This window comes from Passer domesticus, chromosome 13, assembly GCF_036417665.1.
Source record: "Passer domesticus isolate bPasDom1 chromosome 13, bPasDom1.hap1, whole genome shotgun sequence".
Classification (NCBI taxonomy): domain Eukaryota; kingdom Metazoa; phylum Chordata; class Aves; order Passeriformes; family Passeridae; genus Passer; species Passer domesticus.
The window spans coordinates 14,690,846-14,709,996 of NC_087486.1; the positions used below are offsets into that span (position 1 = coordinate 14,690,846).

The following is a 19,151-nucleotide window of genomic DNA, read 5'->3' on the forward strand; positions in this document are numbered from 1 at the left end:
ACAGCCCTTCAGGGAAGAAACTTCATTGTAGTTCATACATGGTTTAGCTTTATTTTCTTCAAATGGCAAAACCAGTGTCACACACTTGAAGAGACTCAGTTTAAAGCAGTAAATTTTCTGTTACCTCACATTCATAGCTGCTGTGTCTTGATGTTTAATTCATGTCTTGTTTGAGCACTGCTCTGACTGGCACCACACTTCAGTGTCACCTCAATTTCTTGGCAACATAAATATGTCCCAAGTCCCTCAGAAATTTTCTTAGGAAAATTAACTTACAAACGTTGTTAACCAGCTTCTAGAATGGCCTCAATTTTTCTTAGTTAGAATAACTCTGATTATCTTTTTCTTCTGATTTGAGTCACTACTGACTGAGCAGATATGAGATCACTTCATTGTATCAGACATTTGTTTTTGCATGCTGATTTTCCTTTATTAATTTTCAAGGTAATGTAACACTTCACATACTCTCTTGAGTCTATTCTGATGGAACTTTCTGGAGGAAAAAAGATAATACTTTCTTTTCACACTGTTGGGACTGAAGTGGGAGTGTTACAGGCTTGTCTAAAATAGTACATTAAACTTGAAAGCCAGGCTATCCCAAGTCTCACTTGTCTCTTAACTAATTAATTTTATTTTTTTGAGAACACATGTTTCAGTCCTTAAGGTAGAATTTGCTCATCTATTTGCAAGGAGCAGGAGATAGGCACTACTTCTGCACTTATGCAAAAGGATCTAACCAGAGGGCATGAGTTTCAAACATGCTGAAATATGTAAGGATGTGATATATTTACTTACAAATACAGTATTCTGATTTTAAAAACAGCACTTCTATAGAGAAAGGAAATCTCAAGTAAAAGGGCTATTCAGTTACAGATTTCAAAATGAAATGTTAACCATCATGACTTTATGCATGCCTAAAGCTACACAGTGAAACTGTTAACATCAGATGTGGTTGATGTTATTTTTGTAAGTTGCCTGAGCTTAAAAATTTAATGAATGAGTCAGTGTGATAAATTCAGCTGTAGATATTCTAGCTCAGGAAATAATAAAAATATGCAATTTAGAATTAATATGTATTCACTGGTTACTACTGGCAGATTTTTCCTTTTTTCGCCAAGGAAACTCCAGAAATGAAACCCTGAATGCTTCAGATTTTTCATCAGAAAATGTCTATTTTATTATTACTATTTTTTTTTTATTTCTCCTGCAGCCTACAGTATTTCATACTAATAGTTAATAACATGCCCTTAACTTTCACACTTTCAGATATTCAATGTTTTACAGTGCAGCCAGTCCTGGAGGAGCAGCCTAGATTCAAAAATAAGGCAGTGCCTGATCAAATCATAAAGTAAGTGAATTTCTGTAGTAGACAGTACAATGAAAATCAGTCCAGATTCCTAAATTGACAACCATTATTTTGTGAAGTCAGTTATTTGCCAATGGATCTTGGAGTTTTTGTTGTCTTAACTTAGTGACTTATGTATTCATAGAATCAGAGAACAGTTTGTGAGGGAAGGGACCTTCACAGGCCACCCAGACCAGCCCCCAGGGCCACTGCTCAGAGCTCCATCCAGTCTGTCCTGCATATTCCCCAGGAACTCCATGGAAGAGCTTGTACCCATGTACCACTGGAGAAATAACTCATGGATGCAGGGCAGGGAGATGGAACCTGTGCTTTGGGTTGGAGTTACTGAGATTTCAACACAGCTTCTCAGACAAGTGGCGGGGAGAGGGCTCTTGGAGGTGACTGGCAGTGTGGGAGTGGTTGAATAAAGGCTCTTGAATGAAAGAATCTTGTTATATCTTGTCTGGTCCAGTGCAGAATACCCAGTGGCAAAATTGTTTCTGCTGGAGCAAAGGAATATGGGTTTTGTAAAGGAATAAAGGAAATTAATTGAGCAAAGTGCTTTGAAAACAGACTGGCCAAGAGATGCTTCCAAACCAGTTGTGCCCTTGCTCTGCAGCCCTCTCTATGGAATCTTTCCTGAAGCAGCAACTGACTCAGAGTGGAAAAATAAGAATCACCTCCCCAAATACACCAAAGTAAATAAAGCAGATCCAAGCACAGGTCTGGTGTGACAGGATTTTAAAATAAACAAACACAGACCAAAAAACAACCCAACCCAAAAAGCCACAAAAAATTGTGGTTGTAACTGCAACTTCATCTAATTTCAATTAGTTTCAACTCCTGATTAATTTTAAAATCAGTAACTGAAAGGCAGATTATAAATGTGGTCGTGTTGGGCCAGATTTCGGTGTAGAGCCAGCCACACTTCAAACTGCTTCAGTTGATGTAGCAAAGTGTTCCTTGTAAAGTACAAGCTCTGCTCATAGGGAATGTTTTGTAATGGTTTGTCTCAGCTGCAGAATTCAACCAAACTGCTGATTACATCTGGGCTCAAAGATTTACTTTTATGAGTTTACTTTACTGGGCATTTAATTGTTCATTACATTAGGTGTTGACAATGCATTTATTCTGTCAAAGAGCTTCAATATATTCCTTTCAGATGGAACTGCATAAAGGGATCTGACTCATTGTGGCAGTATTTTCCAGTTATTTTTCTTTTCTCATGAAGAAAATCTTAGCAGCTTGGATCAGAAATCATAATTTCCTATGAACCAGCATACCATGGTTTGCTTAACTCAGATGTTTGGGGCTGCTCTATTTGTTTTTCTGTGCTTTCAAAACATAGTTCAGTTTTACTGGAAGAGATTTCTGAGATTTTTTTTTTCTGCAAAATTGGCTTTTACTTAACAAAGCTTTAAATTTAATTCATCTCTAAAACAAATACTAAACACCCAAAGTAGAGATGTTTCTCTGGACAGCAAAATACTTAGCCAAAACTATGCAATCCCAGTGCTAAGAGCCTAGTTGCAAGTTTAGTGGAAAGATGTGCTCACAATGATGGAGAATGAAACATTAGCTGAATAGAACAGAATTTAACAGGAATAACATGAATTTAACATGAATTTGCAAAGGATTCTTTACATTGGTGTATCCCTCTACAAGCACTTATATACATTCTATTATCCATCTCAAGAAATTGTTATTAATGGCTTCAGTAGTTTAATTTGTTGAATGTTGTTCAGCACTGACAGCAGGATTGTTGGACCAAGATTAAATTGCTTTTTCATGTGCCATGTTCCACTCCAGGTGAAAATACCTGCTCTGCTCAGTCAGTTCTTTTGACTTTATTCTTTTCATAAACCAGGATAAAGCTGGCAGGCAGGGCATGTGCCACAGCAAGATAGGAGAGGAAAAATCTCTTCTGGTCCTCCTTTAGATTTGAACATTAATCTGGAAGTTCTGGAATTTTTATACCTGGGAAATATACCCAGTAACAAGTTGAAGCTTAATACTTATAAAATATTGTGTGTTGACTCTGATTTATAGATCAAGTAGTTGCCTTCTGAGTTTCCAGTAAAGTCCTTTTTTTTTTTTCTGAGCAGTAAATTTACTTTTAATTAAAAACTAAGCTACTCAAAATGAAATATTTCTGTGTGATAAAAAGATCCATTAATTTCTGGTTTCTGTATTTTACAATAGTAATTTTTAAATCTTTCAGCTTTTATAAGTCAAACAATGTGCAGAGGTTCCACTATTCAAGACCAGTCAGAAAAGGATCTGTTGACCCTGAAAATGAATTTGCTGTAAGTAAATGAACTACAAGGTGATGGATGTAGTTCTGGTAACTGTGACTGTATTTTGATCCTAGTTCCTTTGTTAGGCTCAGATTACTCATTATAGACACCTTAACTTTAAGATCTGGTTCAAAAAACCAAATGCAAGACTTTTCTGTTTCAGCACTACCCCTGTGTACTTAATTATACATCACTGTTCCAGTTGCAGGCCAACATTATGCAGTTAAATATGTTCAACCTGTTTGTGTTAAGCAGGAACATTTTCTGGTACAGATTTTCATTAGGAAACAAGGTGACATGTAAATAAATATCAGATGCTTTGCTGCTTGTAGTTTGCAACATTTCCATCAGCTGCCAGGCTGGCAATGAGGTGAGTGCTGTCTGCTTTCACGGGTCCTGTGAAATCTCACCTCGTGAGAGAACTCCCTATGTCATTTGTACTCCCATGCCTAATGCTGGAATGCTGAGGAATGGCCTTTACACTTCCAATATTCTAAGAAATCTACAGCACCATAAATTACTTTTCAGTGTTAAGCATAGAAATGTGGTGGCTGTATTTTTATTTTACAGGTATCTGGTATTTTATGGTTTGTTTTGAAAAGCAGCCCATCCAAGCCTTATGGCTGAAGCTGTGCTCCTGGCATACTGCTGGGAAAAGCCATTTCTTTCCAAAATGTACAATTTCTCTTAAGTGTGTGCTGATTAGCAGAGTCGACACTTTCATGTAAGAGCTTCCTACCTACTGTTAAATCACTTCAGACACAAACTCTACTCTGACATCCCAGAATGTACTGTCAATACTCAGGATGCACCTTGGCTTCCTTTGCAAACTGGAGAGTTTTGGGCCCATTTATGAAAATACCTGGAAATGGTTTTACAAGAGCTAAATTGTTGATGTTTTCATTGCTGAGGACAATAGATAAGATGCATGTTTCCTTCAAAGAGGTGGAAACTGGGACAGCTGGAGTGTCTTCATTACATCCATTATGTTATTTCTTGATGAGCTGATACTGAAATAAGGAGCAGCAGCGTACATGAAACAGTGGCTATTCCAAAGTATTCTAAAATACCAACAGCCAGTCTTGTTCAGAAAAGAAAAATGAGAAGAACAAAATAAAGGTCAGAAATCTGGCAAGTTTTATAGGGCTATTACTGCTGTTAATTGCAGAAATACCTTTTGAATGCGGAGGGAGGAAATATAATCTGGGTAGAGGCGAGAGCAGGTTGTTTAATGACAGCCATTCCATCTGTAATGGCAAAAATAGGGACACAGACTAAAAGATTCAAAGGTAATTTTCTTTTTCCCCTGCTTTGGGCAGGCTTGGTGCCTGAGGATGACCTAATCTGAAATCAGGAAAACTATTTGTTCAATCACTGTGCTAGATTCAGTTTGCAGTGTCTTTTTATTCAAAAAATATACATGTTTTCCATCTACATCCATTTCACTCTGACATCTCAGAAGGCAGAAAAGATGAAAGTTTCAATCCTGAAGTATCATTTTCTCCTGCTATGTCTTTTAACAGTCTATGTGGATTGAGAGGACCTCCTTTGTTACAGCCTACAAACTCCCAGGAATCCTGCGCTGGTTTGAGGTGGTCTCCATTTCACAGGTGAGTATTGAAGTGCTCAGGGCCTGTCCAGCCTGCTGCTCTTGAACCCTCATGTGCAAACCAATCTGCAAAATTATCAACAAGGCTACACTTGCTTCTTTTTATACATTCAAAACTGTTATTATTTAAATTTAATCTTTCTACTGCTCAATACAGGATCAATATAGCTTGTGCCTGATTTATAGTTTCAGAATTGAACAAGTCTGTGTGGGTTTGCTGAATTGCAAAACTGTTGCTAATGTGCATGAGTTTTATAAAACCAAAAAGACCTGTTTATATCTTTATGAACCTTAGAAGTCTTCTGTTTCTTTTCAGTGCACAATTAGTCCTTTAGAGAATGCTATTGAGACTATGTCCACAACAAACGAAAAGATTTTGATGATGATTAACCAGTACCAGAGTGATGAGAACCTCCCTATTAATCCACTTTCCATGCTTCTGAATGGAATTGTTGATCCAGCTGTTATGGGCGGCTTTGCTAAATATGAGAAGGTAGGAGCTTTAGAGTCACTGCAAACATTTTCAGGGGCATCGTTTCATAATCCTCCTACATCCTTTTTTAAAATGGCAGTGTGGTGGGGATGGGGAATAGGAAAACCATCATTCCATCAGTTCCTCATATCCTCCTTTCCTGGTCACCTCTGTCTTTGAAGTCAAACCAGAATAACTGAGATTATCAGTTGATGTACAGCACAATACTCCAAATCTGTGCCTTTTTAGTTTGTAAACTTAACACAAGAAACAATAATTGGGTTTCATGATAAGGGTCTCAAAGTCAGAAGTGCTGGATAAAGACCAAATACATCTTTTTAAAAGTGCACCTCAGTTCCCAACTGATAGAGAAATTATACCAGCAGCATCTGCCTGAGAACCATGCATGTGCCTCTCCTCTTTGATGACCAATATTATGATCACCAGCTGGGCTCTGTGGATTAATGCTTGATTTCTTTACCTGTCAAAATGATGGACTGTAATTTTTTTTTTGTCTAAGGCTTTTTTTACAGAAGAATATATCAGACAGCATCCAGAGGATACAGAGAAGCTGAACAGACTCAAAGATCTGATTGCTTGGCAGGTAATTTCTCAGTGACAGCCACCACTGAGGCTTCATCAGGGGTTCTTTATTCCATTTCTGTCTAGCAGGAGAACACAGCATTGAGCTGATTGTGTAATTTCCACTTATTTTTAATCCTTGAAAGACATTTTGTACAACACATCATCTGGAATGGTTTATCAAAAGCCACATATAGCAGGCTACATGTATAGTTAAAAGGAATGGGATTTCCAGCTTGGGTTGTATTCCTGAAGAGAAAACTGAGAGCATGACAAAAGTCATAATGATTTCATGAATTTCTGGGGTTGGCAAATGTCAGAAACTCTCTTGGGAAAGAACTCTTTCCTAGAGTATTTGTTTGTTTTTGTGGAGGTTAGTTTGGGTTTTTTTCCACTACAAACATTAATGGAGTATTTGCTGCTCTCAGGAATTATTTTCATGCTCAGTGACCCTTCAGGATTTCTGCTATGTGTCTTCTGTGTGGTAAATAGCATGGAAGACTATAAGTAAATATTTTTATCTGTATCTCCAGAGGAGAACTGAATATTCTCCCTATACTGGCAGCACTGAGGTTATTTGGCTTTACTATTTGTTATTTTATATAACATGTATATATGATAAGACAACCAGCTTGCAGAACTCTTTTGTCCTCAAGGAGGAAAATGCACTTGTGGAAGGTGGTAGCAGAAAAAACTATTTTTGCTGAGATTCAAGGGAAAATGGCTCTTTCTGTTGACCTGATAATGATAATGGAGCAGAAATGAACATGACCTCAGAAATTATCCATTCTATTTCTATTAACCAAATAGAAATCATTGCTATCAATAAATAGATAGAGGGATGGTAATAAATAGTGGGAGTTCATCTGGGATTTTACTATCAGAAATGAATGGCTCAAGGTGTTTCTCCTCATGTTCCATGTCTCGTTTTTTGTACTTACTAGAAACATCCCTGGAAGCATCCAAGGTCAGGTTGGCTCTGAGCAACCTGATGGAATTGTCCCTGTCTGTGGCAGAGGGTTGGACTGGTGACCTTTAAAGATTCCTTCCAACCCAAACTATTCAATGATTCTATGATTCTGCCTCTCTTTCATAGATGAGAAACAGCACAAATTTACTGTTCATTCCTCTCCCAGCCTTGAAATGAATCTTCCAAATAGTTTCAGTGGCATTGTTTGTACTATTTTCTTAATGTTTTTGAAGTTTCTTCCTCTTTCATTTTGATTCATCCCAGTTTGGTTATTTTTTGAGTTGTACCTTTACAGTTTCTCTTGTGTCATTGCCCACCACAGCTCTGTGTGTGGTTGTTTTCTGGCCATCAGAATCACTCAGTGAATTCAGTGGGGTTGACTGACCACAATGTCACCTGGCGTTAGGAAAAATTGGGTAATTTCTACCTCTCCCTGCAAATCCCTCTAGGGAGGACAAACAGATCTGTCAGTAACAGATGGGCTTTAATGCCACGATTTTAAAAGTTATTTTGGAATTGCACTTCCATAAAATATGATCAACATGATGAGTGGATCAATGTTCACAGTATGTACTGAGTCAGAACACAAAAAGGAAGCCTGGAATCTAAGTAGATTTTACAAAAAATCCCAGACATTAATGCAAAACAGTTAAAAAGCTGAAGTAAAGCAGTTAGAAAAGGTTAGTGGCAGAAGGGAAGTTAAAAGTAACATTAAAATATATAGAAGAGAGGAAACGGCCTCTGTGAGGCACCTAACATTTTTCAGAAATTTGCTGGGAAAACCCATTTTCCATGAGCCTTTTCCATCTTGTTTCTGCTGCTCCAAGCTGAGATCAATGGGCAAATCCACCTGCCAGTCACAGGAAGAATTTTGAAGTTGATTTCCCAGGTAATTTAAACAGAGCCAAAGAGGTTGTTGGACCCACTTGAAAATTCTCACCTTTTTTCTTCTTTTGTTCCTCTTAAGATACCTTTCCTTGGGGCTGGAATTAAAATTCATGAAAGAAGAGTTTCTGATAATCTTCGTCCTTTCCATGACCGGATGGAAGAATGTTTTATGCACTTAAAAGTTAAAGTGGAAAAACAATATGGAGCCAGAGAACTGGTATTACTCTCCTTTTAACCTGTACTCCAATTTATCTTTATTTAACACACATCTTCTTCTAAACAAAAACACGCTATTTTTTTGCTTATGGGATTTCTTGTGATATAAAGATTGTAGGATCTGAGTTGTATCATCCAAGAGCTGATTCAATTCTCTGACACACCAAATATTCCTCATTCTGGGAGATTTTTATTATATTTTATTGCGACTTAAAATTGCAAGTCTTTTCAGCCTTATTGAGGAAGTAAAAGCAAGTTCTTATGTTTGTTCTCTTTGTAATTTTTCTTAGTGGTTCAGGGCTTTGATCTGCAATTGATGTCGCCCTGTGCCAGCCACTTCCAGCTGTGTTGTGAAGTAAAACCTGTCATGTGTATAATACTATAAATATCAGTTGAGAACAAACTGAAATATCTGGCAATTGAAGGATAACTTCTGAACACAAACTCCCCAGACAATTCTTGAATAAACTATTCTATCTGAGTTACGCAGGCTAGCAAGAATGGCATTGCCTGGTTTTTGTGATTAAATGCCAGTTGCTTTGGAAATTATTTTATATTTTTGCTTTCAGCACTGGTGATTTTATAATAGGATTTATTTCTTCTGTTATGGGGGAGTAGCAAGTTTCTAACTTAAATTTGGGATACGTGCTGTACTATACACCTGTATGATGAAATTTCTATATATCTATCTAAATATGGGGGGTTTTGCAATAATAGAGGCTGAAATTGCAATAATTTACTTGAAATTGTGTAATATTATCATTATTAATTGTATATTATATTATAATATTATTACTATATATTATATATGATACATTATATTATACAATCTATAATATATTATATAGTATATAATCTATGACACACTATCATGCAATAATATGTAATATAGCATATATTATAATATATATTTACATATAATATATTGTAATGCTATTATTATAATAATACCGTATTATATAATTAGAATTATATTATAATGTATTATTATAATAATATTATTGCAACAATAATTGCAATAACAGAGGCTGTAATCCACAATCAGAAATCTTGCCTCTTGCTTGAACCCTTCAAAATTTTTAAGGGACCAGCACTTAAAAAACCCAACATATTTATAATTTTGCAGAGAATCTATTTTGTGAATTGTGTTTGGGAGGGTTTGGGCAGGTTTGGGTTAAAAAACCCAACTTATTTAAAATTTTGCAGAGAATCTACTTTGTGAATTGAGTTTGGGAGGTTTGAAGAGCAAGAACTCATCCAGACCCAGGATAAATCACAGTAATTAATGGGAGCAGACAACGTCTTTAATGCCAGGTGCTAAACACCTGCCCAGTGTTGAAGGCCTGTGTGAGGAGGCTGAATTAAGAGTGTTTTTCAGGATGTGTTTCTCTCTGCATCCTTAGCCAGAGTTTGATGACAAGAGGCTGGGGCGGCCGAGGTCGATGCTGAAGTCCTACCGTCAGTTATCCTTCATCTCCATGTGCTCCATCAGCTCAGACTGCAGCACGCCCAGGAAACCTGCTTCAGAGAGGTTGGTACAAACACACTTGGTTAGAAATAACTATTCTTTTTCAGTCCTGTTTTTTAATCAGTTTTATGAGATGAAACAAAAAGATTTTTAAAAAGGAATTATAATCACCAGCAGCCTTTCAAACTATACCAACATTATTTTTAACTGCAGCTATCACTTCCTCCAGGCTGAAAATGACAATGTTTTAATCTTAATAGACAAAATGTGTTCAACTGTCATTGAAAAAAAAAGTGTTATTTCATTTTCAAAAAATAAGTATTTTAAAAACTAAATTACTTTTCAAAAATTCACCAAGATCTGGAGTTTTTACAAGTTTGTTTTTAAATAGCTTTTAACTTAATTAGCATCTTTTGTTTGTAAAATATGAATAGGAAAGGAGCAACCTTTACAAACTTGAAAAGGAGGTGGAAGATTTTAGTGAAGTCTGTTTTAATGTAAAATGTTTGCCTAATGTATTTTAACTGCAACACTGGAAAACAAAGAGACTTTTAAGTTTGAGAGAACAATTACAGGTATAGCTTTTTCATCCACAAATCTTTTAGTTCACTTTATAAATTATCTTTCAGGCACACAGAACTTCTTCCCAAACAAGATACATATAAAACTGAACTTGTTGAGGAGTGTTTGATTATTTTTTAAACATCTGATCTCCCTTTCTGAGTAGTTCACTTTGAAAAAGTCCAGTGGTGTATGACCCTAATGCGGAAGGGTTGGTTTTTAAGAGCCCTTGTTCTTCTTTGAGATTCCTGCTGCCCTCCAGAAGGGTGGAGCAGACCACCATCATTTGTGTGCTGCAGTACACCAGGACTCCTCTGACAGGACCAGACAGGGCATCCTGCACCTGCTTTTAGTTCTTGGGATGCTAATTTGTTTCTAGGAAGCACAGGTCAACAGAGAGACCACACTTCTTGATTTATCAATTTTTATGTTGCAATGTAAATTCAGTCCCATGCTCAAAGGTTGAGAAGGAAGTAAAGACAGCACCAATTTCATGGTTTGTTTGTTTTTTTCTTTTTTTAACGAGAAGTAGCCCAATTTTTAAACTGTAAAAATTAGAGGAAGAGAGAAGGTAGCAGGGGGGTTAATCTCTGGGTGTGTGCATTCTTGTCCAATATGGTGAAATAAATAGGAGAATGCATTTAAAACATGGCAACAGACAGCAATACTCTGTTCCCCTTTGGTCCTTGTACAACCAGAACAGCCTGTCTTGCTTTCAGCACCACCACACATCAACTTGCCATGTGAGCTCTGCACTGTTGAGTTCAGGAGCTCTTAAGCTGATGCACAAATCTTTAAACAGCAATTTGAGCTTGTTTTAATATTTTACGTTCTTTGCTACATTTTAAGGTGATATCACACTGACTGAAGGCATCTTATTTGTATCTCCAGTTGCCACCTGCTGAAGCACATCAGATACTTCTTGCCAGCAGTTTGCAAAGCTGCCTAGAAAGTAGAAGGAAAGAATGACCTGCATTTATATTTCATGGGGAAATGACATCAGAATACCAGCAGCTTTTAAAATATCACTCAGCAACTTGTACTTTTCTTTCTTTTGCTCCTGCAGCTTTGATCTGGAAGCAGTGCTACCAAAGCAAGGAAAAGCAGAATCAGAGGAGCCTGCTCCACAAAATAATCCTCATCCTGAAGTCAAGATGAGAAGGTCCAAAAAAAGAACAAAAAGAAGCAGTGTGGTGTTTGCTGATGAGAAGACAGCAGCTGATATTTCTGTCTCTGACATGAAATGTGTATGTTACTGATTTAGTGTTCCATAATCCATGAAAAAGAGGACATTACTCCTTTCCTTAGAAAAGGGAAGATATATCCCAGAGAACTCCAGCTGTCATAAAGGGAAGGATGCAGGATGCAGAGATGATCTGCCCTGCCATGAATGAAACATGCAAAATGCTGTGGGGAAAACAAATCAGTGAGAAAATCAGATCATCTCTCCTGGCTTCTGGTGACAGATAGCAGAGCTCTGAGGCTGCAGATTCTGGAGCCTGGTTAGCTGAAAAAGGAGCACTGTGTGGGGAGGGTTAAGCTGCTTTCCTGTGGAGAGGCAATTGACTGTGCTGACATTTCACGGCAGCTCCTCGCAGTCAGGGCTATTTCAAAAGTGATGAGCCCTGTACGTTTTGTACCTTGTTATGGAACATGCAGCTGTTAGGAAACTGCAAGATTGCAAACACTGCTCCTTAAATGGTGCCAGACTGAAGTTTGGAAGCACTGGCATCTCTCGCTCCACAGATCATCCAAGGGCTTTTATTGCCCTGCTGCATCATTCCAGTGACTTATGTCACTTACACTGGGCCTTTTTTATACACAGAGTTCAATCCTCAGGAGAATTTGATTTCAGTGTATGTCCTCTAAATACACAAGCCCCATCTAAATCAAAAAGCCAGGCAGTAACAGATTGTTGAAATACATGGAGGGAGCATAAATAATTTGATCAAAAACGTTTGAAGGAATCATCAAAGGTAAAATGAATGGAGTAGAAAGCCAAGGCTGTTTGGGGAAGCACAGAGAAACTCATGGATGATTATGACTGTCTTACACTGCATGTCCTTGTGCAAAAGAGAGATAAAGCACAGTTGTGCTTTGAGAAGCTCCGATACACAAAACCAAGTTACACCTTGAGCTTTTGATGAAATTAGATAGCACATACACCAAACTGTGGGGATCCCACTGTGTATTGAGTTAGAGGATTTTCTTCTGCTTCAACAAAGCAGTGGCAAAGCTTTGCAGCAGCCAAGCTGGGCATGTTAATACAATAGGAATTAAAATGAAATGCTTTCAAAACTTCATTTTACTTTGCAGATCACACCCAGAGTTGTCTGGTGGTATTATGCTGAAAATAGGGTAGGAATTCAGATTTCAGGTCACAGATTACGTCTGTAACTTTGTTAGAATTCTTTTTGTCTATGTAGAATGGTAAGTTTCTTTCTATCTACAAATTATCTGCAAGATTGTTGCATGTTTTTAGATTGTATTTCATATGATACATGAACCAAAGTCTCAGTCCATCATTAATGTTGTGGCTCTTTTAATTAACAGCTGTCAAGGAAACACGAGTTCATGAGTGACACCAATCTCTCAGAACACGTGGTGGCACCTCAGAAAACTTCTGTCCTCAAGCAGATGAGCACTGTCAGTCGTTCTATGCCAACTATCCCAGGTAAGCTGCTTAGCCTAGGGTGAGAATTCTGAACTTCATTAGGATGTTAGGAAAACAGCAACGAAGGGTTTGCTCCAAGCAGGGCTGGCAGCTCGCTCCACCCTTGTGAAATCCACTGGGACAAAGATTACAAATGAAGAGCATGCTGTGCATGTGAGGCTGTACTGCTCCAGATGCTGGGTAACACCAGTAGTTCTGTGGTGCCTTGTGCCAAAATGCAAATTCTGTTACTCCTGGAGCTCCAAATTTCACTTCCTTGTACAGTGTGAGCATTCCTGCTGCCTAGAAAGAGGCAAGGTTTATTCAGCTTCCCTCCTCTGTAGGGTCTCAGCAGCACAAACAAGGGCTCACAGCCAAGGCCAGCATGTGAAACTGGGAGAAATGCTCTGTGCTGTGCCTTGGGGCATGAATATTCCCAGAGCTTGTCCCATAACAGGATTTCAACTCCTGGTTTTGAAGCCAGAGAGAAATCCCACAGATTCCCTCACCAGGGAGGCAGGGGAAGAATGATAGATAACACAGCTGCCCCCAGGGAGATGGGTGAAAGGAAAGGGAAGGTGTGACTGAAGCTGGAGCTCATCTCCAGGCTGGGGCACACTGAGAAAACAGGCCCAGTTTCAGTCTCCTTTAGCCCCTTGCTCCACAGGACATCCCATTTCTTAGCCTGCATTTCATCTATCCCTCTCACTGCCCCTCTCTTTCCAGATGCCTGTAACAGATGTTTAGCACAACACAACAGGCTGCCATGGCCCACTTCTTTGTCATGTGTTTATCTATTTTTAATTCTTTGACCAGATTGGTTCTTTTTTTTTCCACTGTTCCATTTCAATGTAAGGAAGTTTATTGTTTCTTTATTTAATTTTTTTTTTTATTCTAGGGTTATAGTTGGATTGAAAATGTCTCCATTTTTTCTAGTCATTGCAGTAGTTCACAATTTTGAGTTCGGCTTTGTCTTGCAGTCTGACTCTCCTTTTTTTGGTTTTGTTTTGTGTAACCAATATTATTTCCATCCTAAGGATTAACTCTGTCTGTCAGCACTGTGGCATCTGATGAAACAATCGCCTCACACAGGCTGAGCCAGCCAGTGTTCCCTTCCACCTCAGATGGTGACAAGAAAACCCTCAAAAGAAAGAAAGTGAACCAGTTATTTAAAACAATGGTAGGTCCTGTGTGTTTTTGTGGGGAAAAGGAAGGGTTACATGTTCAAAAGTTCTGTGCTATGAAAATTAATTATTTTTGAGACAAATAGGCTAATAAGGCAAATTCTGTTTGTTTGGGTTTTTTTTCTTGATGCTTTTGTCAGAGAAATGGGTGGAAGCTCAATGTGGAGGCAAAGCTGGCTGTGGCAGCATTTCCAGTGGGAGCGGTGCTGGGATGGAGGGCTGGAAGGATGGATGGAGGGAGGGATACAGGGATGGAAGGATGAAGGAATGCAGAGACACAAGGGTGCAGGAATGGAGGGATGAAGGGGTGCAGGGATGGAGGACTGGAAGGATGCAGGGATGGAAGTATGCAGGGATGGAGGGACGCAGGGATGGAGGGATGCAGGGATGGAGGGATTCAGGGATGGAGGGATGCAAGGATGGAAGGATGTAGGGATGGAAGGATGCAGGGATGGAGGTATGCAGGGATGGAGGGATGGAGGGATGCAGGGATGCAGGGATGGAGGTATGCAGGGATGGAGGGATGCAGGGATGGAGGGATGGAGGGATGCAGGGATGCAGGGATGCAGGGATGCAGGGATGGAGGGATGGAGGGATGCAGGGATGCAGGGATGCAGGGATGCAGGGATGGAGGGATGGAGGGATGCAGGGATGGAGGGATGCAGGGATGGAGGGATGCAGGGATGCAGGGATGGAGGGATGGAGGGATGCAGGGATGGAGGGATGCAGGGATGGAGGGATGCAGGGATGGAGGGATGCAGGGATGGAGGGATGCAGGGATGGAGGGATGCAGGGATGCAGGGATGGAGGGATGCAGGGATGGAGGGATGGAGGTATGCAGGGATGGAGGGACGCAGGGATGGAGGGACGCAGGGATGGAGGGACGCAGGGATGGAGGGACGCAGGGATGGAGGGATGCAGGGACGCACCTGCGTGTGCAGCTCCGCTCCCGCACCGCGAGAGGGCGCGGGCGGCCCGCCGAGAGCCGTGCCGGGGGCGGGAGGGGAGCGGCGGCTCCCGGCGGGACCGGAGCGGAGCGGGCCGGGATGGGAGCGGGATGGGAGCGGGCCGGGATGGGAGCGGGCCGGGATGGGAGCGGGCCGGGATGGGAGCGGGCCGGGAGCGGAGCGGGCCGGGATGGGAGCGGAGCGAGCGCGGCACCGCGCGGGGATGCTGTGGGGAGATGATGAGCGCAAAGTGGAAATCGGCTCCCGCTGGAGCCCTCACTCTGCTTAAAGCAGGCTGCTTTCCTCTGAAGTGAGGAACGTTTCACTGTCTGAAATTTTCACAAAATTAAAACTATTTCATTTAGCACAGTGTTTGACAGAAAAAAAAAAAATTAAAAATTGAAAAGAGAAAATAAAATCCAGAGCAGTTATTCAGACCAGAATGTGAAAGTTTTCCTACTTTGAAGGTAATGGGAGGGTGATATTTAATGCAGATGTGGGTAGCTACCAACATAAGTATTCTGGAATATTTTACATGCCAACTTTTCTGATCTTTCGATGCAAAGGGTTTGTTGTTTTGGTTTATTTTTTCCTAGGTAATGAGTTTCATTTATATTCATTACTTTCTGCAGTGCTTGGGGTTTTCTTTAAAAAAAAAAAAAAGGATAATGACTTCAGGGACAATATAGTAACATTTAGAAAAACTTTCAGTGAAATGTGTTCATAATATGGTAGGAACAAGAATAACCTATTAATGTGAAGTCTGTAGTATTTCACTTACATTCAGTTTATCACATATTTGCTCATTTCAAACCCAGGAGCTGCAGCTTTTCAGCACTATCTCGTCCACTCGTATTTAAACTTAAATAGAATATAAAAGACAGAGGATAGAATGTTCTTTCTTCCATGGCAGAAAAAGCACTAACTACAGCTAAAAATCCAGTTGTGAAGTGTTTCATAGCATGTTTGGAATCATGTGGACAGGTTTAAGGTTTTACAGCATAGAGAAATGAATTCAAAACATGCAGGATTTGGTCAATGTATTTTTTCTCTAGCTACAGCTTAAAGGAACAAGTAATTAATACCCTTATTACTGAATGCAGCACAGAATCAATTTTAACATATGAAATCTGTTTTGATGTTTTTTCAGCGCATTTCCAGAGTTCTGGAAGACGGAAAGCAATCTGTGGAGCAGCATTTCAAGCCATCAACAGATCTGTGATCAATTTTTACAAGACCACTTCTCATCTGAAAATAATTATATCTACACCAAAATATTCTATTTTAGAGCACCATCTACTCTAAAGAAAGGCACTGATGGAGAATATGAACAACACCTCCCATGGGCTCTGCTAAATTACTTGTGATAGAGATAGAGGAATAACATTTGAGGAAAACACTGCAGGATGTGTCCACTGGGATGTGGGACAGAAAGCTCTGGCTGTGCAGGTCAGAGGGAGCTGGGTGTTCCCTGGGGACAAAGCTTCTTCCTGAGCAGTGACACGTGTGCAAGGCCAACAGCAACGCTCACTGTGTAATGCAGCTCAGGCTGCTCTTTCCAAACAGCAGAGTTTGGGTTTTCTGGAGCTTGTACAGACATCCAGATATCCTTAAATCCTTGCTGGCACTGTAGCCAAGGCAACAGATGGCTCAGCACAAAATAGCCACTGGCAATTTACTGTGTGGCTGTAGCTGGATTTACAGCCCCAGATCCCTCTGCTGCTCCCAGCACTCTGCTCTGTTCCTCAATCTTCCCTGGGTGATGTCTGTGGCTGTCACATCACTGCCTGAGTTGTTTTCAGAGCAGCAGCTGTTTTGTGGAAAACATGCAGAAGTTGATTTACACATGTGCAAATTGACCTTACATCCAGCAGCATGATGAACAAAAGCTACATTTCCTGCTGTTCAATAAAATGTTACAAATGTGTTTTCTTTGCCCTGACCCTTTCTCCCTGACATCTACAGGGATTATTTTATGAAAGTTAATAGTTTTTTACTGACAGCAAACAGAATTCTCCAAGCCCAAGTTTGCTGGGTTTAGATTGATTTTCTGAGTCTTCCCTCCGCGTGAGGTGGACTGGGAGGTGATGCCTCTCTGGTGTGAGGCTCCACAGCACTGCAGGTCAGCACCTCGGAGTCTTTATAGCCTGGCAGCTCTTTCTCTAAGTGTGTTCTCCAGATAGAGGGGGTCTAAAGGTGAATAATTGATTTCCTTCACTCACCCCTTTACCTTTCAGACATTGACATAGATTTATACTAAGTAAATAAAATATGTTCATGTACAATGTTGTGGATGAGGGGACTGGCCTTGTTGCCATTTAGGAAAGATAAAGAGGTTAAAGTTATTTCTTGCTGTGGAGTTCAATCTATGGAAAGACATATGCAGTTTGTTTAAACCTAAGTTTTTTTATCAATACTTTAACATACAGTGTGAGCAAATTAGTTTTATGAATTTAAGCTCTCTTTGCAAGTTGTCAGAGTGAAGCTGTTTTCTACAGGAGTAGTTAGTGATTGTTTTCTATGACAGGTTTGGAATATTTGCCATTGGAATTAATGCTGCACCTTCACCAGAATAACCACAGACAGCAAAAGAAAACGGGCCCAGTTTTAACACTAACTGCATTGTTGGCATGAATTCTGATAGAATTTGGGTTTCATTTTGTTTCATTTAATTTTCACAGAAACTTGATAATGCTTCTGAAGAGGCAAAAAGGAGGAAAAAGTTTTCCTAGAAAAAAGTCTTCTGTTTAATAGAGAAGGTTATCTGTGAGTGGGAGAAAGTGAAAGCTTGAAGGGTGCATGTTTAATATCTTAAGAAGATATTAAGAGGGGAAGAGGAGGAGGGGTATCAAAGGTGTTCTTCAATATTATCTGCAGGTACCCTGAATATAGCACAAAATAAACAAGTATTTTAAAATAAAAGGTTTGGTTCTACTGGAAATGAGTAAGAAAATAATGATTTAGGAACTGTTTATTCTTTGTAAAAATACCCGTTAAAGGTTACCTTTTATTTATTGTATCTTGCAGAGATGTTTTCAGGTGAGTGGAAAAATTGAGTTTTACCTCTAGCTGTTATTATAAATTGTTATTGAAATACTGTAACTCAAAATAAAGAAGTAGCAAGAATGGAAGTGAAGGAAGTGCCCAGAAACAAATACCAGGAAGGAGGGAGCACATCCAAAGGAAGTTTGGTGTTGAGTGTTAAGCCAGGGGTTCAAGATTCATGCTTGTGTTTTGCTCAGGTTTTAGTACAGTTTTTGGGGAAGGGTTTAGATTCATATTTAGTTTACTAAATATCAGTGACAATTTTATTCATTTTCTCACACCACAGATTGTCCTCCCAAGTTCCAAGCCTGAAATCATGTCAATCAACCCTGAGCAGAAAAGCAAGATTACTAAGAAAAATAGCTGCCAAGAGGAGGGCATTGATAGAACTGGATTTTAAGGATGTTTGGACAACATGCTCCAGCTTTTCACAAGTCTCTAGAAACTGTAGATACTGACATTTAGTCTAAACAAACAGCATAGCATGAAGGACAATTGATGCCCTGGGACAATAAAGTGCCAGCACGGCAATATCTGTTTAAAACTGTGAAGCAGCTCGTGTCTGTCATGAGCTCACCAGGCCTTTAGTTCATGTATGAGGGGACAGAACCTGTATTTGACATTCTCTGAGGTGAAGCACAGAGGGCAGAAATTTCCTCCAGGGCAGAAATTTCCTCCAGGGCAGGGTGAGGCTTTGGCTGCTGTGGAGGGAATTAGTGCAGCAGGAATGGCCTCAGCTCTGGAATGGCTTCAGGAACCCCACCATGTTCTCACAGCTTTTCTGTACCAGTTATTTCCCCTCTCTCTGACATTTCCACTCATCTGGCTGGTGGCAGTCTGGTTTGCTGTCACGTGGCACTGAGATAAGGATGGGGCTGTGTGATCTGTAATTAATGAGCTCTTTGCAGGGGCAG

The 19,151-nt window shown here is 39.8% G+C and overlaps 1 protein-coding gene across 1 annotated transcript in view; it reads left to right on the forward strand.

The window, feature by feature from the left end:
* DOCK2 (dedicator of cytokinesis 2) overlaps positions 1-18,328 on the forward strand; it is a 159,537-nt gene extending 141,209 nt beyond the window's left edge. The window contains exons 42-52 of the mRNA XM_064387474.1: positions 1,267-1,348; positions 3,567-3,651; positions 5,166-5,252; positions 5,568-5,744; positions 6,244-6,327; positions 8,243-8,380; positions 9,783-9,910; positions 11,475-11,655; positions 12,962-13,082; positions 14,099-14,241; positions 16,343-18,328. Coding sequence (XP_064243544.1) covers positions 1,267-1,348; positions 3,567-3,651; positions 5,166-5,252; positions 5,568-5,744; positions 6,244-6,327; positions 8,243-8,380; positions 9,783-9,910; positions 11,475-11,655; positions 12,962-13,082; positions 14,099-14,241; positions 16,343-16,414 — 1,298 coding nt within the window. The 3' untranslated portion in view covers positions 16,415-18,328. The remainder of the gene's footprint in view (positions 1-1,266; positions 1,349-3,566; positions 3,652-5,165; positions 5,253-5,567; positions 5,745-6,243; positions 6,328-8,242; positions 8,381-9,782; positions 9,911-11,474; positions 11,656-12,961; positions 13,083-14,098; positions 14,242-16,342) is intronic.
* The last annotated feature ends 823 nt before the right edge of the window (positions 18,329-19,151 follow it).